This window comes from Lissotriton vulgaris, chromosome 6 (assembly GCF_964263255.1).
Source record: "Lissotriton vulgaris chromosome 6, aLisVul1.2, whole genome shotgun sequence".
NCBI classification, from domain to species: Eukaryota; Metazoa; Chordata; class Amphibia; order Caudata; family Salamandridae; genus Lissotriton; species Lissotriton vulgaris.
The window spans coordinates 322873118-322897492 of record NC_141694.1 but is presented as its reverse complement, the minus strand read 5'-3'; the positions used below and the strand labels follow the sequence as shown (position 1 = coordinate 322897492).

Below are 24375 nucleotides of genomic sequence, written 5' to 3'. Positions count from 1 at the left end.
AGCAATACAACATCCTGTGTCATAGTCAATGAACTCTGCACTGGGGAATAAACACAGTCAGTCATTAAATACCTTGGTCCCAGAGGCCCAATGTCCATTAGTAGTGCGAGACTTGACGTTGCTTGTTGCACTGTGTACCTTCTTTTGAGAAATCGGTTCTTCTAACAAATGTAGACAGCTTTGATGTTGAGTTTATGGATGTTGAAGACACTGAGATGACATAACAACACGCTTTGGCTAGGGCTGTCTGGTGTAGTAGACACTGGTGCTGCTACTTTTTTTGCTTGTAGAGATTCCTTCTTCTTAAGATGCTAGGGGGCATATTACCAACAACTAGCGATATTTATCGCTATGTTGGTTTAGCGGGGATATTTTTATCGCCGAGCTGCGGCGATTTTTATTGTTTAGGAACCTTGCTATTATCAAGGTTTATCTCCTAAGCGATAAAAATCGGCCGAAATGCATGAATATTGCTGAAAAGTCAGCGATATTCATGCATTACCGAGCTAATGCTCTTAGCCATGTTATCCACCTACCATTGGATAACATGGCTAAGAACTGCTCAGGGCAGGTTATAAGCTTTTGGAGATATTCGCGATTAGCGCGAATATCTCCAAAAGTTGGTAGTAGGAGATAGCGATGTTAGTGACTGTTTCAAGTCGCTAACATATTGGCACGCCCACTTTGCATGTCATTAGTGATAAATATCACTGACATGCAAAGTGGGGCCCAAGATGGTCGCTATCTCCTACTAGCTGTCGCTAACTGGTGTTAGCGACAGCTAGGTAATAGGGAGATCATTTTATCTCGGCTTTCTTTACTTTTAAAGCCAAAAAAGTGGAGATAAACCCCCTTGATAATCTGCCCCACAATGCTTGTTCGACTTTCGTTACTTGTTAGTCCCAACTCCTGTTAAATGGCATGTTTTGCGCAGGAAAGTCTCCTCTAGCTCATCACCATAAAATATGTAGTATGTTAGTCCATACAATCATATAATGATGTAGCTGAGGCCGATGAAGTTGAGTTAAGTAGAAGATTTATTTAGTCCATAAGTAGGATAATAGAAAGTATAGATCTGGAACAAGCAGACCCACCAGGAGCAGCCTCCTAGCTGCTCAGCCCATCTTCCAACTGACAACACTCACACCAGGCACCCAAACAATCACACTAACATTCTGCCCGGAACACTCTCATTGTCTGAGCAGCTAGATGAAGAGGAGTACAGAAACATATATACAAAGCTGAGGATACTACAGATATCTAGAGATGAAGTACTGCACGCGTACGGAACCGAGTCACAAGAAAACAGTACAACAAAGTTGAAAAAAAAAGGAAAGGGGCAGTGTAGAAACATCCTGACCTTCTAGGCCTGCTGAGGGGGTCCCACATGGATCTTTAGGCCCCCAATTGTTTTAAAAATAAGAAATCGCTGGGTACGCGTATAGGTAAAAAAAACTAGAAGTCCGTTTTATTCTTAATTTGCCTCGGGGGGGGGGGCAAATCTCGGTGGCAATTTTTATCCAGAAAGGGGGCTTGTAATGCCCTCTGCAGCCCCGGGGACCGCCACCCCCTCAGGGTTTTTGTTTTTTAAAGTATGTTTTCAGCTCCCCCTCCCCCCATACACGCCCCGGGGACCGCCACCTTCCTGGGGCAGAATTATGTAAAATGACCTTTCACCCACGGGCTATTTAATGTTGGGAGGGGGTCGCGGCCCCCCTCCTGGAGCCCTTGATGGCCATGGGGACCACCGCCTCCCAGGACCAGCTCCTGTAGTGTCTCGGGGTGCCCACCTCCGGGACACTGCTGTTTGCTAAGGTAGGGCGGGAGCGTCACTGTTCCCACTTTGCCACAGCAAACCGCTTTCCTATTTGAAAGAGAGAGCAAGTTAACCTGCTCTCTCTTTCAAGTAGGAAAGCAGATTGGTTTTCGATAGAGAGAGCAGCATGTAAGTTTCTCTCTCTGACAAAGCAATGCTGGCTCTCGAAGGACGCGGGGAGAATCGTGGGGGCAATGGGGCTAAAAAAACAGTTCTTTTTGAGAACTAACTTTACTGGTGAAAAAAATAGCTATATTTCTATGATAGTATGTGAAACTTTCCGGGGTTTTTTTGTGCACCAGTTGTAATCTCTATGCATGAGCAGCCTTGTTTCCAAGCCCATATTTCTTTCTTTTCCTTTAAGTTCACCAAGCAAAGCTGTCCTCATTTCAGGTTTTAAATTTGCTGCTTTCTTTTCCCGGGCTGTGTGTGTCATCCACTGCTATACTTTTGTAATATATTAATAATCATATTGCCGAGGTGCCAAACGTTAGTTACATACTCCGTCCTCCGCCATTTTAGTAGTTTTCCTCAGTTATTTTTTTTATACCTGTTACTTTTATTTTACCCTCCGCCTATCTTGTCTGTGAGCGATGAGATTTCCTGTGTTTGTCCTTGGCCTCCGATGTTATCAGACTTAGTCACACATATACCTAAAAACTAAATTGAAGCATGTAAGCCACAGCCATTACAACGCGTGTCCATCACCAGAAAGCCATTATCATGCTTATGCCTTTATCATGGGTGGTAAATGTATATGGCTGAGGACATACTCATGCTCCCATCATTATCATCGCAGGTTCTTCACCCGCTCAGTGCTTCGGGCACCACTAACTCAGTGACCAAAGAGGCCACGCATGTAGTAGTGGGCCCCTTGTTCGGTAGTTTGGAAACAACTCTAAAATGGCGTAGATACGTGCCCCCCCTCTTTTTTATATATAGGGTTACGTGTGTAGTGACGGATGTGCTGGATGGGTGTGGTGTGGGTGTATACCAGCCATGAGAGAGTGTGTGTCGATCTGACAACTAGCCCAACTAAGAAATCACTATAATGGAAATCTGGGCTTTGTACTGTTGTTGTGTTTTCCTGGTAGCGAAAGCACAGTAGGCTGTACTAACGTATTCAGTCTCAATTCATTTACCACCTACCCAGGGGCTTTTAAATGTTGGGAGAGGGGTCAATAATTGTGTTGATTTTTCTTCTTTAGCGTGTAGTACTATATTGTTTTATAAAATGTATAAGTCTTTAAACTATCTTTACTCTTACGACGTACGGGCGACATTTCCGTAATTGATTTTAAAAGTAATATACACTTTTTTAAAGTTTTAAAAACCTATTTTTATGATTATCCCAGATAATGTCTTAATATGTACATTAAATACATAAATGTATGTTTTTGAACAATTAGAATCTTTCGCACCGTACGCGTATGGGGCGGCGTATATGACGTCACACAGGATATATATATATTTTTTATTAAAAAACGCAGGGTACGCATTTTGGGTGAAAAAGAAAAAATGCGAAGCCTGCTTTATTGTTAATTAAACTCCGGGGGGGGCAAATCCCTGGGGCAATTTTGTTTTTCATAATGGGGGGCCTAGAGGGTCTCCCCTGCGCGGGGATCGCTACCCCCGATCTTTAACTATATGTATGCCGGGGGGCTCATGGTCCCCCGGAGTTCCTGGGACTGCCTCCTCCCGGGGCCTCTTTTTATAAATAAAAATGTGCAAAGGGGCCGTAAATGTGGCATTTTGGTTTTGTTTCTGTCTTGTAGAGGATCCAGGGTAAATATAACAGTTTTTTGTACAGCCGCTACCTTTCTGCCTGTTACCATAGTAACAGTTCATGGATCAGTTGCAAGAGTACAGAGGTTAGAAGTTCACCACAATATGTTTCTAATTGAAATAGTTACGGGGGACATACTGACACCAACCTGGGCGTCACGGAGGGAGCTGAGGAACACCGCAGCCTTTCCGCGCTGCTCCCGCTGATTCGGCTAGCCTTCCTGCCGACTGCCGCCTCACCCACTGGACATCGCGGCGGATCGAGACCACATCCCCCAGCGGCCCTCGCGACAGGATGTCGCGCACGCCCTGTCCCACCCCCGGAGGTGCTCTTAAGACCAGCGTGAGCCCCGGGGAGCGGGGGACATGCTGACACCAACTTGGGCATCACGGAGGGAGCCGAGGAACACCGCAGCCTTTCCGCGCTGCTCCCGCTGTTTCGGCTAGCCTTCCTGCCTTCCTGTCTTCCTGCAGCCTCACCCACTGGACATCGCGGCGGATCGGGACCACATCCCCCAGCGGCCCTCACGACAGGAATTCGTGCACGCCCTGTCCCGCCCCCGGAGGTGCTCTTAAGACCAGCGAGAGCCCCCGCATCGTGGGAAGCGCACGGGTGGCGCCGGGCTAAGCCCAGGCAAAGGGCGGGCAGTCTGTGGCAGTCGGGGGCAGGAGGAGGCAGGGCTGGGCTACCCACCTGAAATCATCCAATGGGTAAGCGCAAAAACACCGTTAGGGCCGAAGAGGGGGGAAAGAAGGCAAAGCTGCTGAGATACTCAGAGTCCATCATCTCTTATCTGTCATCTGCGGTGGGTGTGCTTTCTAAGGAAATTGCAAATGCTGAACTAGAGCTGGGTTTGTCTGCCACCCCACCACCAAAACCTGCACACACCACCGTCCCCGAACTTGTGCCTCACATTCCCCTAGAACCAGAGGTGGTCATATTAAATGCTAATATGCCTGTAATACAAACTGTCTTCCCCCCATCTGGCGACATGCCAGCCTTGGATTCGATAGAGAGTACCCAAATCCCCGGTCAGGCACCTAAATGGAACACTAAGAGGAAGAAGAAATCAGAGGGCAACCCAATCCCTCCCCCTGGGACTGATGCCAATCTTGGAGACCAGCTAGAGCCATTGTTTCTGCCCAAATTGAGACTTTGTTAGTGGGTATTGCTAAGGACATTAATGATTCATTGAATACTTGCCTTCCGGCCAATTATCGAAATGGTCACTAATTGACAAACTGGTTAAAGATCTTACCCCAGTCCCTTTTCCAATCAGAGGGGTATCCCCGTCCGACAATTCCAATGGCAATGTGATGACAATACCTGATTCCAATTTGCCCAGCTCTGGGGCGCATGCAGGCACTGAGGGGGTACGAAATTCCCATAGCGCCATCACAGGCCTAGCCATAGGAGGCCCAAAGGTAGGACATGTAGGGAGCGATAGTCATCCATGCATCCCAGTTCCTAGTCGGAGGGTAAGGGGAAGTATATTGAATCTTGATTTACCCCGGCGGCAGCCCCATTAGTGGCAATCTTCATTGGTGTACCCCCACTAGAAGAGGGAATGGCGGAAACAGCTGCTGATCTAATAATCAAGGCAAGGTCATGGTGCGCGGAAGCCAGTAGTGGTGGGGTCCAAGTAGCTCACAGGGTCATATTTGCCAACAGGGTGGGCTGGATTGGGAAACGACCTAAGTTAGTACAGGGGGACTGTGTTGTCGTCAATTTTGATAGTCCTGACGTAGCAAATAGATTATTCTGGGATGGCTCAGACATTTCGGGAGCAAACCATATGAGACCAATCCCCTTGGGGTTCTTTTACCCACCTCCAGTCATCACACTGGGACCAACCGCCCAATGAGAGTAAGATGGAGCCTGAACACCGTAGTGGGTGGGGCTGGAACAGCGGTATACACACATTTTAACACAAGGCGGGACTTTAGAATCCACACATCTTTAACCGCGCCGCCTGTGCACAAACGTAAGGAGAGTGATGGGTTAGTAGTGAGCAATCGTTTCTTGCCCCTTTCTGACATTGAGGAATTAGATTGACAACCAGCTTCACCGCAGCCCGTCACTCCCAGGACCCACATTCCTGATGAGCTTGCAGTTTGTAAGCTAATCAGTTGGAACATAGCGGGCACTGAAGAACCGGGTTTTAGAACCCCAATGTCTTCGAGTTCCCCTGCCTCGGCAAACAGCGACACGGGACACTTCTTGATGACATCAAAGACCAAAATGTATTGGTTGCAACCAGGAACAGAGGTCTACGAAGCACAACACGGGTGGTTCGCTAGAGACTGCACAAATTCAATGAGCGGAGCATGGTCTTTTATGCCAAAAATCACATTCCAGTCTAGCATCAATTACGTACAAACTGACCAATGGAGAAGTGACATTTCAAAAGTCGCGCATGACCACAATCCCACTTTCCGTTGTCCAGCCCACCAGAAATGACCAAGCACATTCCAATATCCTGTTCGATCAGGCCGGACAAACCCATCATAAAACCTCAACCAAATCAGTGACTAAGCCATGAAGGAAGGAACAGAAACAGATGAGAAGCAAGATAAAAGGGTGGGTGCAGTGTACCATAAACTTCGGCAATGTCCTACTCTTTGATCTTTATCTGGCCAGCTGCTTAACAAGGAACTTGCTCAGCGAGTTCAGCCTCAGGCAAGGGAATCAGTTCGGCCAGGTCAAACAAGAGTCAGCTAAGTGTACGTGTCCCAAGGACTCGCTCGGCCGCAGTCATCGGCCTCTGTGAGGGCAACCACACAAAATGGCTGCCGTACACAAAATGGAACCCGAGGGTTCAAACGAAATCCCTGAATACGTAGTGTTCTCATTGATCGATTACGACGAAAACACTCGTACACACCGCCCTCGTGATTTGCGGTCCACTGATACCAAAATCGTCTATATCCGACGACCTTCATTGAATGGATTCGGAACCACCGAACCACAGACCCTCAAACTACGGAACTACAGCACCAGAGCAAAGAGGACAGATACTGCCAGGATCGAGTTTGTCAGCAACCATGGTATTATAGCTTGTCAAGAAACCTGGGACACCTCTCCCAACTTTTGGTTAGCCGGTTTTACCAGCTTTGCTATTCCGGCTGTCCCGAGTATGGCTGGAAGGGCAAAGGGCGGCCTTATTTTTTTATTCTCACTCAATCTCAAGAGCACCTTTAAGATGGTTCAAAGTGGTTCGCCGAACCTCCTAATTGTTGAGTGGGTAGCTTCACCCAGTTGTAAAATTGTCTTAATTAATTTTTATAATTCATGGGATAGGGACAAGGGAAACGATCACATAGGTGCCTTGGATCACTTCCTTACCATGTTCAGTCAAAATAATAATCACACTAATTTCGAGCTTATCTTACTAGGAGATTTTAATGTTCACCCTTGCAGAGATCTGTGTTTTTTAGGAGAACAGGTGGGTCAGTTGGGCACAGGGACCCCCCATTTTGAGCATACCAAGTCAGGGGAGGCCCTTGAGGAGTTGCTTGCTAACCATAACCTGTACGAAGTCTGCATTACTGAGGGAGGGGTAAGAACTGTTAAGTATAAAGGATCTGTTCCCGGCTCCATTCTAGATGATATTTTCCTGACTCCGGGTATTTTACACAGGGTTGTGTCCTATAATGCAATAGCCTCTACTTATAGTGACCACAGCCCCGGTTTTGCTTAAAGTGCTCTGGGGAGACTATATAGTAACCATGTCTCGCCCTGGTGTTCCGGGGCCTGCCATATGCCCCACAGACCAAGGGAGGAGGCTTAAATGGGCAAATGTAGTCCCTGGGAACTTCATGGATGAATTACTCCCTACCATCGAGGGGTATATGGCCATTTGCCAGGATCACCTCGCCACACCTCATGAGGTTATGGGGGCCTTTGAATGCATTTGTGCTCAAATCTCTGGAGCCTTGACGGCCAAACCATCCCAGCGGAGGAAGAAGCAACATAGATGGTTTGACGTCAAGTGCTCCAAAGCCCATAAGGCGTTAATGGCAGCCTTAAAAACTAACCCGAGAGATAGGATAGTGGTGGCCTCCCTAAGAAAAGAATACAAGGCCACAATCAACGGGAGGAAAAAGGACATAAAAAACATGGCATGGGAAAAATTACTGTCCAGTGATGTACTTCGCGACAGTTCTCAGTTCTGGGCCACAGTTAATCAACCCTTCTTTTCAGATGTGGACAACTTAGTCTTGGATTGTGTTATCCCAGATGACAAGTGGCTTACCCACTTTAGTGTCGGAAGGGTGGGAAACCCAATATACCCTTGTAGGCTTGGGCAATGGGTAATTAAAGTAAAGGATGACTACAAGGGATTTAGTTAACAGAGTCACTTCACTTAAATTGTTCTGTACTTGTCGGTTCTTCACTAGTTTGAACCAAGTGTATCCTTGGGATTACTACACAGTTAATTTTAAAATTTAAGACAAAAAGTAAACAAATACCATAAAGTGAAGAAATACACAGCAAAAAGGAATAATATTCAAAGTTATTTACGTAAAAAGATTAATCAACCTGTCACATCAACTCCTCAACATCATTTATTGATAAGGACACCATGATACATTTATGATTTTGGTTTTCCCTGTTATTATTGGAGCTGATGTACTGTTATGATTTGACCTGTTGATTTGGATATACAGCCTTTCATAACTTTTATATGAAGAGTTTTGTTCTATGTCTATCCCCATGAATTTCTTTACTTGATTAATCTTTTTACATAAATAACTTTGAATATTATTCTTTTTGCTGTGTATTTCTTCTCTTCATGGTATTTGTTTACTTTTTGTCTTAAAATGTGAAAATTAACTGTGTAGTAATCCTAAGGATACACTTGGTTCAAACTAGTGAAGAACCGACAAGTACAGAACAATTTAAGTGAAGTGACTCTGTTAACTGAATCCCTTGTAGCCATCCTTTACTTTAATTACCCACTTTAGAGCGGTGTAGGGCGATAGGAATCTGGCGCCCTTAAGAACCCGTGAGTGGCCCTAGAGTATGCGCCCCTATCTTTTAACTTAGCCGAGGTGGAGAGAGCAATCCTGGAGACATCCAAGAAGAAAGCCCCTGGGCTGGATGGGGTCCCAGCCGATTTTTACAGGCATTCCCCAAAACTTTGGGCAGGGGTCCTAACCCACGTTTTCACAGCTGCAAATGGTAATGTCCTCCCTAGTAGCTGGTCTAAATCAATCATTGTGCCAATCTTCAAAAAAGGCCAATGTGACCATCCAGGGTGTTACAGGCCCATTTCTCTCCTAGACTCTGCAATAAAGATCTTAGGCAGAGTCTTACTTTATAAACTTAGAGGAAACATCGAGAGGAATGGCGGCTTATCAAACACTCAGTAAGGCTTCAGGGAGAAGAGAGGCACCCTGGACCAGTGCTCCAACCTACACTTGTTAATATCTAAATACACGGTTGCCAAGGAGGGGTCTTTGTTTCCGGCTTTCATGGACCTCTCCTCGGCCTTCGACTTAGTGAACAGGTCGAAACTGTGGGAAGTTCTATTGGAGTCTGAGGTTGACAAACCGCTTGTGAATTTTATGGCATCCCTCCACCAGGAACTGTTTGCTACAGTGCGGGTCACCAAGGAGGGTAGGTGCACCAGCCATTTTAAGTCAGAGAGAGGAGTGTGACAGGGCTGCATCTTGGCCCCCCCTTCTCTTTACCATCTATATAAATGGCCTGGGTAAACATCTTGAGGCAGTGGAGGGGGATGTTCCGCGTGTAGGAGAAGTTAGAATCCCGGCTCTCCTATACGCGGACGATGCAGTCCTGATAGCACGTACTGGGCTGGGCCTTCAGCGTTTATTGGACTCATTTGGCGCTTTTATGGACCAAATGAATCTAAAAATCAACGCGAAGAAATCCCATACAATGGTGGTGGGCCGCCACAGAAACAAGGGTAAACTTATACCCTTCTCTTGTAAGGGAGAGGTAGTGTCTAGGGTAACAGCTTTTCCCTACCTCGGGGTTACCTTCGATGAGAAGGGCTCGTGGGGACCCCAAATTAAGATAAAGAGTTTATCATTGGTGAGAGCCACTTCAGCGCTTATGGGGTTCACTAACAGGTTAGGGGCCAGGCCCATGGAGGCCCTTTTAAAAATTTATAATTCCAAGTGCATTTCAATAGTCATGTATGGGTCCCCATTATGGGGGTATGTGTCACAGGAAAAAATTCAAACTGTGGAAAACAAGTTTCTGAGACTTCTTCTCTCCGTCCCCCAGTCCACCCCACCTTCTCGATTCACGGGGAGGTGGGTTTAGACTATGTAACTGACAAACTTCGATTGGCTCCTTTAATATTCTGGTTTAAGCCATGGCTTAATGAAGAACTAACACTTAACCATGCTATTCTGTATGATGTTATGTCTCTGGACCACGCTAAGAGAATACCCTGGCTGGAGTATGTGAGATACACCTTTCTACAGCTAGGTCGACTGGAATTATTTAATTTCCCATCTTGCATCAGAAGGGAGGATATTAACTGGACTAAAATGCACTTTATGGATAAGGCTAGATTGGCTCGCGAGGAGCAAGAACTGATTAAACCAACTGTCAGATCACATTACATGTTATTAATTTCTCCTTCTCTTGAGCCCTACCTCAGAATTGTGACCAAGCCCTTCCACAGATACCTGTTAACCAAATTTAGATTTAATTGAATCCATTACTTTTTAGGTAGTTATCAATCCTGGAGCAAACCAGAAGGGGGTCCCCCTTGTAAATGTGATGAATTCTCCCCACAGGACACTATGCATTTTATTTTGTTTTGTGGTTTATATTCGGTCCCTAGGAAAAAATATTTGGTACCAATTTTAAAAGAAGCCGGCTTTGTTCAAGTCAGGCCGGCTCTAGTTTATCTACAGTCCTTGGGCAGTACTCCCATCATATTTGGTGTGGCTAGTTTTTTAGTGGCGGCTTATAGAACCAAAACAAAAATGGTGACATCGAGGGGCTTTGTATAGTTTTGTAGAGTCACCACTTAAACACTGGCTTGTATTGCATTTGTGTCCTATTACTGTATATAACGTTTTTGCCCAATTTTGTAATTTTATGAAATATGTGAAATATGCGATTTTATATTTGTATATAAATGTTTTATGTCTGTTATGATTTTTTACAAATCGAATAAAGTGTATTTGGATTTGACTGACTGACTGAAATAGTTACTGTGCTGGAGATTTATATTTATTTTTCATAGGAACCGTTAGTCGTAGAAGAAGGCCATGGAAAAGTTTTGTTAGGGATTCCTTTCTGTTCGGGGAATATTAGTGTAACGTGCTCCAAGCGGGACTTTACGAAGTTTAATGTTCATTGGCTGTAAAGTTTTAAAAGTAGAAGGTTTAGCAGTCATTCCTTGCTCGTCTGTGGAACAACATGGACATTTTATTGGCTAAAGTGTTCCGAGCACAAGTTTGCTCCTTATTTGGTGGGAACAGTTCACTGTTGTCAGTGATATTGTGATGCATTTTCCAAAGAAGTATGGGGAAAGAAAGTAGTAGAGGGCAAGTTAGGAACACTATTAACTCTGTACAGTGCCCATAAGGTGGTGGAGAGGAATATGAGGGAAACTATTTTTTTTATATGTTTCAAGGGATATTTATATAATTGCCGTGTGGTGTATAAATCACGGCGGAAAAATGACAGTGTCTTGCGCTGTTTTCTTTTATCAAGTTTGTAGGTGACATAATTCTTAGTAGTACTATTTACTTATAATGTGATGTTTACTTTCCTGATGGGGAGGTGTGGTTGCGCAGCAAAAATTTCAGTCTAGGTTTGAAACAGTTTTTATTAAGCAATACAAATAAACTTTATTTAGAAACTGTCGCTGTATATGTGAAAGGGGTGACAATTAAAAATGGAATTTCATAAAATGTCAGTTAAGCGTGGCTATATACTTCTTTTTGGTGCTACAGTTTGTAAAAGTGTTGCCCCACATTCTTGTTGATGCAAGTGGGCATCAGTTACTTTTGGATAAAGTAGAATAGAAGTGCTACAAAACACTCCCGCACTACATTATCTCAGATCAAGAGAACAAGTAAAACAGTAAAATATAAATTATTTCATATTACATAGAAATGTATGCATTATTATTTTTCAAATTTGTATTCTGTACAAATCAGAAACGTGCTGCCATAGTGTTTACAGGTCGCAGACTTTTCCGCTAATAAATCACATACTCACCAAAGAATATATAAAATGTTACTCTTATAATATACAGTATAGGTCCTATATATTCTTTAGGGAGAAGGTGAATAGGAATGAGAAATAAGAATAGAAATTAGAAAGTAACATTCAGAAATGTAGGGTTTATTAAATATTTAAAGTACCAAAGTATGCATGATAGCTATATTTTAATGTATATAAAAATATCTGATCAAGTACTTATAAATATTTGATAATTATATTACAGATGTTGCTGAAAAATCTCCCATTCCTCTTCTGTAGCAATAGGACAATTTATTATAATATAACGATTGATACCATTGTTACAGTAAAAAGAAAAGGAAAATAAAGTTATGCATTTTACAGAACATCCATAATGAAATACTGTAGAGCGGTAATTATTTGCTGAACTTCTTTTCTCCGGGAGCTGAAAAAATGTGATCTTCGTGGCGACGGGTCATAAACTCCTCTGAGATCATGATGGTGAGAATAATAATATGTATATATTCTCACAGCAGATGATCACAAGGGGAAAATAGACTGAACGCCGCAAGCCGGTAACAATGCTTTATTATCGTTACTGTTTGTGACAACAGATTGTGAATTCCGCTAAGATCACCAAGACTGTTAATGTTATAATATATATATTAACAGTATGTGATCTCTAGGGGAAAACACAATAACAAGTGTAACATTGTGACGTTGATTGTAAATGTTTAGTGTTTGCGTTGACGGGTAAGCAACACCTCTCGAGCGAAGTACAGTATCAATATTATAATATAAAAAGCCACTATATATAAGGTGAAAGGAGCCAGAAAAGGAGCAATATTTGTTATCATCTATCTGTTTCTAAGAACAAGCTGCTGACGTTACAGAGAAAAAGCGATAAACATGCAATAACATTTTTTTCTACATATAAATGTTTAAATATTGACAAATAGCCACAATTTATAACTAAGTACTATGCCTATGCCATATTGAAGCAACTTACAACTCCGGAATATGTTTGTTGACTCAAAAAGAGAATCCAATGCTAGAGAACAGGAACCTGTACCAACAATTGGCGATTCAGAAATAACTCGCGAAAACAAAACTAATTGCACAGTAGGTGTGGTTTATATAGTTTTTTGTTGTTTAGTAGTCTGGAAGGAAGATGTGGCTCCGCCTATTTAGATGGCACGTTTTGCAATTTACACATGCTCACGTTTTAACTGTTTTTCTTCTGCACGTGTTCGGAAAGTTACAAACTGTGAAGCTGTAAAGGTTTCGATTTTGATAGTAACACGTATAAGGTATTATTATCTACATACGTTGGAGAGTTTAAAAAGTGTTACTTAGCAAAATGTGTTCTTTTCATTTTCATGATTAAAAGCATCTAAATAGGAGACATAAATAAATATCGTTATCATTAGAAGAAAAGGAAAAAGGTTTAATATTTGTTATTTTTATGGTTCTTAATTTAAAAAATGCAAGCATTTGTAAATCGTAATCCTACCCTCGGAAATGTGTGCTGGCGCTTGAGGCTTTGAGAAGGTTAATAAATAATAAATGCCCTTTTCTATGCACCTGCAAACTTGGGGCCTCATTTATGACTTTTTGCCGTAGGGAAGCGCAGCAGGCCTTCCTGCTGCGCATCCCTACGGCAAAATAAAAGGGCAGAAATGCGCCGTATCTATAAGATACGGCGCATTCCTGTCCTTTTCCCCTGCGCCGGCGCACAATGGGCTGTCAGCGCCAGCGCAGGTACCCTTGCACAATGGTGCAAGGGTGCCTGCGTTGCGGGCAAGATTATTTTTGTACAGGAAGGGAAACCTTTCTGTACAAAAATAATCACAAGAGGCTTTTCCTCTTTCTATGTGTGCTGTAGAATGCAGCACACATGGAAAAAGGAAATACAAGGAGAAATAAAGACATTTCTCCCTGTTGCGCCTCCCTTACGCCTCCCCTGGGGAGGCGTAAGCTTTTGGCACTGCTTCAGAGTTACGATTTCTCGTAAATCTGGGGCAGTGTCAAAAGGCCATGGATGTTGCTGGGAACGCCCCCAGCAACACCTATTGCACGCCCCTTTAATGCAGAACACTGCGTTAAAGGGACTGATATTTATCAGGCAGCAGTACACCACAAAAACTGGCGTACTGCTGCCTGATAAATACCACGCAGGCTTCTGCGCCACGGAACTTCATGAAAAGTGAAGTTCCGATGGCGCAAGGGGCCTCATAAATGAGGCCCTTGGCTTTTAAACTTTTAATTGCCCAGTCTGTATCTTTACACTTCCTCCAAACATTTTGGTACTGCTATTTTAGTATTATAGTGAGCCATTCAGCAGTATGGGCCCGATTCACAGAACTAACTTAAGACAAAATCCTAAACTTACTACCATTTTGGTATTCACAGAGACACTTACTCATTTTGGTATTCACAGAAGGCACTTACTCATTTCGGTATTCACAGAAGTTAGGAGTCCTAACTTTAGGACTCTTAAATGCCTTCTGTGAATACCGAAAGTCTTAAAGTTAGGATTTTTCTCTATTTAGTAGTAGTCAAGTTAGGACTCCTAACTTTAGGACTCCTAAATGCCTTCTGTGAATACCGAAAGTCCTAAAATTAGGATTTTTCTCAATTTAGTAGTAGTAAAGTTAGGACTCCTAACTTTTGGACTCCTAAATGCCTTCTGTGAATACCGAAAGTCTTAAAATTAGGGTTTTTCTCAATTTAGTTGTAGTAAAGTTAGGACTCCTAACGTTTGGACACCTAAATGCCTTCTGTGAATACCGAAAGTCTTAAAATTAGGATTTTTCTCAACTTTACTACTACTAAGAAAAATCCTAATTTTAAGACTTTCGGTATTCACAGTAGGCATTTAGGAGTCCTAAAGTTAGGAGTCCTAACTTTACTACTCCTAAACTGAGAAAAATCCTAACTTTAGGACTTTCTGTATTCACAGAAGGCATTTAGGAGTCCTAAAGTTAGGACTCCGAACTTCTGTGAATACCGAAATGAGTAAGTGTTTTCTGTGAATACCAAAATGAGTAAGTGCCTTCTGTGAATACGAAAATGGTAGTAAGTTTAAGATTTTGTCTTAATTTAGTTCTGTGAATCGGGCCCCTTGTGTTTATGTATACGCTGTTCTAAAAGTGAAGCTGCTATACATTTTGCCAGACACTCTCCTTGCAGAATTGTAATAATTCAGCTAGTACCCAAGTAGTCATGGTGCAAAGTGGGCCTTAGGGCATGGACTGCTTCAAATTCCTATACACTATGCATGCACTCTTCTATGCACGGGCAAACTTGTCTTTTATAGCTTTTATTATCCAGTATATATTCTTACACTGCCAGCAAACTATTTGTGATTGCTGATTCAGTATTGTAGTGAGCTATTTAGCAGAATGCCCTTATGTATGAACTGTGCTAAAAATGAAGCTCTTTTAAATTCAGACAGACACTCTCCTTGAAGAACTGTAATTATCCAGGCAGTACTCAAGTAACCATGGTGCAAAGTAGGCCTTAGGCCATGTACTGCTTTAAACCTGTATAGACTATGCATGCAGTCTTCTATGTAGCTGCACATTTGTTTTTATGCATTCAATTTCCCAGTCTGTATCATTAGACTTTCACAATCACTCTCACTCTACTGTTTCAATATTGTAGTGAGCCATTCAGAAGTATTTCCTTATATATGGACTGTGGTAAAAGTGAAGCTCTTATAAATTCAGTCATGCACTCTCTTTGCAGAACCGTAATCATGCAGTCAGTAATTATGGAGCAAAGTAGGCCTTAGTTTATGGACTGCTTCAAACTTCTATTTACTATGCATGTACTGTTCTATGCACCTGCAAATTTACCTTTCATATTTTGAATTGCTCAGTCTTTATCTTTACACTTCCACCAAGCACACTGTCATTCCTGTTATAGTTTTGTAGTGACTCATTGATCAGTGTGTAGTAATCCATTTACTACATTTAAACAGTAATCAGCAGATGTACAATAAGTGGTACATCCCCAGAGATATGCCAGTTATTGTGCACTGTGATATCACCACAATGGATGCATCGTATTTACAATGTGGTGTATTATAAAGCAAAAACAGCACAGATATGTGATGTATTTGTGTGGTGAAGGTGGTGCATTGCTTGACTTGCGTTCCAAGTGCAATGCAGATCCAGCAATGCTCTTGGGGTTCTATGCTCACAAAGCTGTGTCAATCCTTACACCTGTTTTAAGCAGGTGCAGGGTTTTGACGTAGCATAGGCCTAAAAGTGACTGAATTAAATCTTATAGATTTCACTCAGTCACTTTTAGGAGGCGTTCTTAATGCAGAACACCTCCACCCCCCCCCTCTCTGCGCAGGAAAGCTTCTTTCCGGCGCAGGGCTTTAGAATGTGATGCACCTTCCATATGCATCACATTGTAAATAGCAGATACCATGGCACATCTTTTGCACCACAGCTGCATCACAAAAGTGATGGAAAAGATGTGTAAAAGAGGCACAAGGGGGTTGTAAATCTGCTCCGAACACATACAAATTCACCCAGGCAGTTTCACTAGCAGTGCAAATTGAAGCATAGACTTGTAACTTATTTATATGGATGTGTTACATTGAAGAGTTTGGAGGTACTACAGTATACTATAGGTAAATATGTTATACATTTATGCTGTAGCAGTCCCTTATAGTTTTGCACTTTCACATTCACCATACACTACTAATTCATTCATTCATTCATTTATGCACTACACATTCATATAGAAATATAGTTCTTTTTTAAGCCTGTGGAGGTAGTTCTGAAAAAAACAGTTTTTTTTTCTTTTTAGTTTTCTATTTTTTTTGTATTTTTAAGCAAGTTTATTGCAGTTTTTTTTATTAAACCAAAAAAAATTAAACTGGAAACAAAAAAAACTGAGGAACAGGAACAATAAAGATTCATAACGTTCTCTAATAACTAAGATGTGTTTAACAATTCATGAAATATATGTAAATTATTATTTTTCATTATTTGTTTTGACTATATCAAACTGTGTCTCATAATGAATGTAACATATTGAGATCACTATTTTCGAAACTCACGTCTTGTGGTGGTGGGATTCATACTTTCTTTTTATATTAATGCTTTGGCTTTCTTTACCGCTTTAAGATGGCTGCCATAGGTGTGGATTTGGTGTTTTTCCCAGATTTTATAGGTGGCCCTTCTTTATACTTAATAGCGAGTATGCTTGTCAATCTAATTTCTTCAGATAGTAGAATTGGGCCACCAACATTGACTTTTTAATAACATTTGATGTAATATCTGAAACCGTGCCGAAATAGATCAGTGTAGTCCTCTTTTTTGGTCTATGGCCAGGACATTATAAACCAGCTGGAGTTGCCGGTTGGAACTTCTGGGAATTCACACCGATGAGTATAGGAGAGTTACCAGGCTGGTGGGACGAATAGGACAACATAAGACAGTAAGCAAGACTTTTCTCTGTGTCGAGTAGTGCATTAAATGGGCTGAAGGCATTGTTTGACAATTATTGGATATTTGAAGGGCAATGTCTCTAAACGTGTTGGATGGCATGCCCACGCTCACTTTTCTGCTGCCTTGTAACCATTTACTCATTTTCAGTTGAGTTGAGTGGTTTATTTGTATTAAGAAAAATTGGCTAGTTCATCACTCAAGTCCTTTTCATAAGATTGTTCGATTAGCATGCCCCTATAAATCTGTGCTAACCAGTCTGCCTATATGATTATTAAACTCTGCATACATTCTGCATATACTTAAAAGATTGGCCGTAATGAGCGGATAGTCTTACTTGGCACAACATGGTCCCAATTAGCATGAATTCTTTAATGTCTTTTACATTGCCTCAATGGAGGAGTAGGGGATTTCGTAAGTTTGCAGTCCAGGAAGGAATTCAAAATTTGCAAACATACGTGACAAGAATTTTCAATTTTATTAAGCAATCGGTTTATAATAAAATGTTTTAAATACAGAATCAGATGACCAATCAGCGGCCTTCATGATGTCAACCAAAGTCATACCCATTGAAGAGACTTTAGAAGCCATTGCCCCTCATGCAGAATGTGCACCAAAAACAGAGACATCAATACCAGCCTCAGACATGAGCCACCTGACCCGACGGGCCAGCGTAGCTGGGATGACAGGACGAAAGGGCTTCTGTAAAGCAATCAACAATTGACCCTGCATATCCTGACGAAAAGGAGCAGTACTCACCTCATAATCCTTAACACATTGAACTACGCAAAGTTTGGGATTATTGGGAAAAGATGGATAGGAAACCGAAGATGTATTACATTTAGTGCGTCTGGAAATAGCAAAAGTAACACCCTCAGATGTGAAACAGCGACCTGCCAGGTCCAGTGCTCGAACATCAGACACGCGTTTGCATGAAACAAGACATAAAATCATAGTTAGTTACGCCCAAAGTTGTTTGCGGGATAACAAAGAATTGGAAGGCCAGGCCTCCAAGAATCGCAAAACAATGGAAACATCCCAGAGGGCCACATATCTCGGACAAGGAGGTTTCGCTAGGCATATACCCTTAAGCAACTTAGAGATCAATGGTTGTTCACCCGCAGGCTTACCATCAATATGGATATGACCCGCCAAAATGGCTGAATGGAAATTATTAACCGTTCGATAAGCAAGGCCGGACAAGGCGATGGAAGCCAGAAAGTTAACAATTAGAGAGACATCCTCTGAAGCGGTTTCCACCTCCCGTTGAGCACACCAATCACACCATTGTTTCCAAGACCCTGCATAACAATTGTGTGTGTTGTGTGACCAAGCCTCGCTGATAAATTTGTTGGCGTCTCGAGAAAGGCCTGGGATGTGCCAGCATTCCCCGAAATTCACCACGCAACTAGGAGAAGTTGGCCTGACTCGATCAGGGGATGTGGATTGCCAAGAGGGTCCAGCAAGAGATTCCACTGCTGGCGAAGAAGGAGCGTCACTGCACAACTCATTTCCAGGAGAACTGGGAACCAAGCTTGAGCCCTCCACAGAGGAGTAATCAGAATCAGCTCTGAATGATAATGCTTTGTGTGAGCCAGCACTCTGGGCATCATCAGAAATGGAGGAAAGGCGTAACACAGGAGCGATGGCCAGGGTTGCAGAAATGCATCCGTGGCCAGGGCTTCCGGATCCGTCCTCCAGCTCAAAAACAGGGGAAGCTGAGTGTTGAGGCGAGAGGCAAATAGGTCAATCTAACACTGAGTCCAAACATAGGATAGAGAGCGGAACATGCGAAGGTGAAGTCTCCAATCGCTGAAGTCCCGAAGATGACGCGAGTTCCAATCCGCAATCCGATTGTTGCGACCGGGAAGATAGTCTGCAATAACTGTGATCTTCCGTTGAAGACAAAAGTGCCAAAAATCTTTGGCGATTTCCGCCAAGATCTTGGACTTCGACCCGCCCAACTTGTTGACATATCGAACCGCTGAAACATTGTCCATGCGGAGAAGAATACAACAATTGGTCTGGCGTGGTGATAAATAACAGATCGCAAAAGACCCCGCTAGGAGCAACAGGCAATTTATATGGAGAGACAATTCCTCCTGAGACCACCAACCTCCCGTTGACAACGGACCGCAATGAGCACCCCAGCCCCACTGGCTAGCATCCGACTCTACCACCACCTGCGGTGACGCTCCGAACAGGTCTCGCCCATTCCATGCTACCATGTGATGTGGTCCAGCCACCATATCATTTCCCACCTCGCATCCTCTGAAAGAGGAACCAGATCTGAATAGCGAAGGCCTTTCCGGAGATGACGGATCTTCAAACGTTGAAGCGCCCGGTAATGAAGGGGGCCTGGGAAAATTGCCTGAATCAAGGAAGCCAACAGACAGACAATCCGTGCTATTGACCTCAAAGAGACACTCTGTTTGGATAAAACTGAAGTCAATTCCTTCTTGATGGAGCGAATCTTCTGTTTGGGCAAGAGGGGTTGACATGAGAGGGAACTGATCTGGAAACCCCGAAATTCTATCGACTGAGAAGGACGGAAGACTGATTTCTGAGGATTCACCAGAAATCCCAGAGATTGTAAGAGATCGATGGATCACTCCAAATGCATCATCAACTTTTGAGGACAATCTTCCATGATCAGAATGTCGTCCAGATAAATAATTAGATGAACTACTCGGGTTTGCAAGGATTCTACAACGGGCCTCAGAAGCTTCGTGAAGCAATAAGTTGCTGACAAGAGGCCGAACGGGAGAACTTTGTATTCGAACCAAGTCCCCTGCCATTGGAACTGCAGGAATCAACGGTGTGGGCCGAAAATGGGAATTGACAAATACATGTCTTTGAGATCGAGGTGGACCATCCAGTCTCCTTCCTGAAGAAGATCTCGCAAAAGATGGATGCCTTCCATCTTGAAATGGCGATAAACCACCCCTCTGTTGAATTCTTTGAGATTGAGTACCAACGGGGACCCACCCCCTTTTTACTGGACCAGAAAGACTGCTCGCAAAGCCCTGAGGATGGCGGGAAGTCTGAAGAATTGCCCCTTTTTTCAGAAGGGAACCGATCTCTGCTGAAATTAACTTTCGATCTTGAAGGGAAAAAACTAGGGGAGTAGGAGGGTGGGACTGATGCAGGAAATGGTAGGATTCTATCTTGTAACCTTGAACAGTCTCAACACCCATGCATCGCTGGAGATCAGACGCCAATTTTGTAGAAAAAATGTAATCCTGCCCCCTAAAACAACCTCCGAAGCCGGAATCAACCTCACCTAAAGTGTTGGAATCGTGATGTCCTCCTTGATTTCCGCTGTATTGTCCCTTCTTATATTGACCTCTCCCTTTGCGAGAGGGGTAGAAGTTGGTTCTATTGTTGTATCCGGAATCCTGTCCTCCACCCTTTTGGGATTGGAATCCCCGCTGGGAATTCTGGCCACCGCGGACAAATGATTGTCCCCTGTGTCGTCCGGCCCTAGCAAAAAACGGGCGGAAGGCTCGTCTTAGGGAAGCTTGAGCCTTATCCAGCCCGCTAAAGGTAGCCACGAATTTAGTCCACTCCTTCAGGAAAGGTTGGCCAAATAACAAGCCTTGAGCCAACAGACCGGACTCGGACGAAGATAGTTCCGCTAACTTGGGGTCCAATTTAAGAAGAATGGAGAGGCGCCTTTTGCAAGACATTGCACAATTGGCATTTCCTAATTGACAAATAGCCCGTTGGGACCATTCAATCAACTCGTCCGGGTTCACGAGAGCGGAGGACTCCTTGGCCTGAAACCCCTGGTCCAAGATTTTGGTAAGAAGACCCAGCAAATCCAGCATTTTATCTTGGCAGGAATGCAATGCCCTGTCAATACCTTTTTTTGGCCCCTTTGCATACTTTTTAAGGTATGTGACCATAGTAGGGTTGACCTCCGGAGTGTCGGCCAAGTTGTCGGCCAAGTCAGGACGCGGACACTCAGACCGAAGGCGAGCTCTAACATCTTTCTCAAATGGCTGACGAATATGTGCCTGAACATATTCAGCCACAGCTGGGGACATTAGCCAAGAGGAGGAGTTAGGATGTACAATATCCGAGAGTTCGAAAGTGAGAAGTTGAGTATGCATTGGCGCATTAACAAAATGCTCCTTACGAGCTTTCTTAGAAGGCGGAGGACCATCCTGCCCTGAAGAAGAGGTCAAGGAAGTATCATCAGTATCCATCAGTGGAACTTGCCAGTACAAAGGCTCCTTGGAAGACTTACTCCCAGAACAATCAGAGGACAAAGTCTTAGCCAATTTCTTAAAGTCGGAGGTATGTGGATTGTGTGGAGACCTGGAAGAAGAAGCACGACCAGATGCAGAAGGCAACCAACCCTGTTGCATGGCGTATTTGGAAATGCGGCACTTCAAAGGTGCAATTGCACATACAAGCACTTTATTTACAGAATGCTGCACTCCCTGGTCCAGGGGCTCTACCAAATCCTGCTCCATGGAACCAGAAGCATCCTCCTCATAAAATTCATCTTCCTCATAATAGTCTTCCATGGTGTACACCAAGTGTACAAAGTTATGCCCACCAGAGGAAGGAATCAAGAATTGCAGAGGGCAAAAAATCAGGGGGAGTGGCTAAAGGCCCCAATGCAAGCCAAAGGACCCAGGAACAAACCTGATAAAAACTACATGTAATAAAAAGTGGAGGGAGGGCTTGCTGCAAACAGCCACTCTAGGCAGTGCCTATGACGATTATACAGCCCAAAGTTGTGGATTTTTATGAAAATTGGGCGTAAATGGGGACTTTTTGCAGGCTTGTGGGCAAAAGCACGATTTTGCGGTGCTTAATTCGAAGTCTCCGGTGAAAACCCGAAGTGAACATACACAATGGCCGCCGCGCATGCGTGGAACGGCCGCCTGCCGATGTAAACACAAAGAAAGGACTACGCGATGTAATCGCGTAGCCTTTCACCATCCCCAAACTCCCTCTCCACGGAATACTGGTGTGGGTGCTAAGCGCCCGAACCGGGGAGGCGAGCGCGCGCTCACCGCAGAAGGCAGAGCGTGCAGGACACAAGACACCCTCTGAGGCACAGCCACGAGTCTTGAAAGCACAGGTGGCAATCCGAAGGCAAGCAAACACAGCGCGAAGAGCGCCAAAGGCCGGCAGTCTACAAAGCTATCTGAAAAAAACGGCAGACAGCGCTAACAAAGCACAGGGAACCTGCAAAGGCAAAGCAATGAAAACAGGCAATATAAATGGAACAAAGCAACAAAGCACAATGCAAGTAAGGTAAGAAGCACTTAACTGGTTGCGGAGCAGCAAAGAAAGAGAATTTAATATTCTATGTGTCCTTTTATACTGGTGACTCTATGATCTGTCATGTGATACCCAAGTGTTCATGGGTACTGTAGTTTTTTGTTTTTACATACTGCTTCTAATTGGCTGATGAGCATTTCTAATAAAGAAATGAGAAAGCATAATCAGAGCCTCCTGTCCTGACACAGAATTATTCCGTTATCCATACTATACACTTATTGGACATTCTTGCTTTTATAGCGTCATTTAACGTATCTACCGGGATCCCCTGACCCAGCATGATTGCTGACTTAATATGCAAGGACATTAGGTATCGTATTTACTTGGGGTAACTTGGATATATTGGATTTGTTCCATCGCAAGGACCTCACATACATTTTGAATTTTTCTTTGTTTATCAGATGACTGCACTTTGATAGCCTATGTCTGGTTTTCATATTTTATTTTAAGAGTGCGATTACACTCCTTCCGGTTTTTTCTGATACTATAGCAGGTTAGTGGAGTTACAGTGGTTTGCTCTTTGTTAAACTAGATTAAATGACTGCAAGTTATATTCCATGCGGAGAAGAATGCAACAATTGGTCTGGCGTGGTGATAAACAACGGATCGCAAAAGACCCCGCTAGGAGCAACAGGCAATTTATATGGAGAGACAATTCCTCCTGAGACCACCAACCTCCCGTTGACAACGGACCGCAATGAGCACCCCAGCCCCACTGGCTAGCATCCGACTCTACCACCACCTGCGGTGACGCTCCGAACAGGTCTCGCCCATTCCATGCTACCATGTGATGTGGTCCAGCCACCATATCATTTCCCACCTCGCATCCTCTGAAAGAGGAACCAGATCTGAATAGCGAAGGCCTTTCCGGAGATGACGGATCTTCAAACGTTGAAGCGCCTGGTAATGAAGGGGGCCTGGGAAAATTGCCTCAATCAAGGAAGCCAACAGACAGACAATCCGTGCTATTGACCTCAAAGAGACACTCTGTTTGGATAAAACTGAAGTCAATTCCCTCTTGATGGAGCGTATCTTCTGTTTGGGCAAGAGGGGTTGACATGAGAGGGAACTGATCTGGAAACCCCGAAATTCTATCGACTGAGAAGGACGGAAGACTGATTTCTGAGGATTCACCAGAAATCCCAGAGATTGTAAGAGATCGATGGATCACTCCAAATGCATCATCAACTTTTGAGGACAATCTTCCATGATCAGAATGTCGTCCAGATAAATAATTAGATGAACTACTCGGGTTTGCAAGGATTCTACAACGGGCCTCAGAAGCTTCGTGAAGCAATAAGTTGCTGACAAGAGGCCGAACGGGAGAACTTTGTATTCGAACCAAGTCCCCTGCCATTGGAACTGCAGGAATCAACGGTGTGGGCCGAAAATGGGAATTGACAAATACATGTCTTTGAGATCGAGGTGGACCATCCAGTCTCCTTCCTGAAGAAGATCTCACAAAAGATGGATGCCTTCCATCTTGAAATGGCGATAAACCACCCCTCTGTTGAATTCTTTGAGATTGAGTACCAACGGGGACCCACCCCCTTTTTTCTGGACCAGAAAGACTGCTCGCAAAGCCCTGAGGATGGTGGGAAGTCTGAAGAATTGCCCCTTTTTTCAGAAGGGAACCGATCTCTGCTGAAATTAACTTTCGATCTTGAAGGAAAAAAACTAGGGGAGTAGGAGGGTGGGACTGATGCAGGAAATGGTAGGATTCTATCTTGTAACCTTGAACAGTCTCAACACCCATGCATCGCTGGAGATCAGACGCCAATTTTGTAGAAAAAATGTAATACTGCCCCCTAAAACAACCTACGAAG

The 24375-nt window shown here is 43.6% G+C and overlaps 1 protein-coding gene across 1 annotated transcript in view; it reads right to left on the bottom strand.

Annotated features, from left to right (window-relative positions):
- LOC147707298 (uncharacterized) overlaps window positions 1–21783 on the bottom strand; it is a 71057-nt gene extending 49274 nt beyond the window's left edge. Inside the window, exon 1 of the mRNA XM_086925633.1 lies at window positions 20532–21783. Coding sequence (XP_086781759.1) covers window positions 20532–21783 — 1252 coding nt within the window. The remainder of the gene's footprint in view (window positions 1–20531) is intronic.
- Window positions 21784–24375: the final 2592 nt, after the last annotated feature.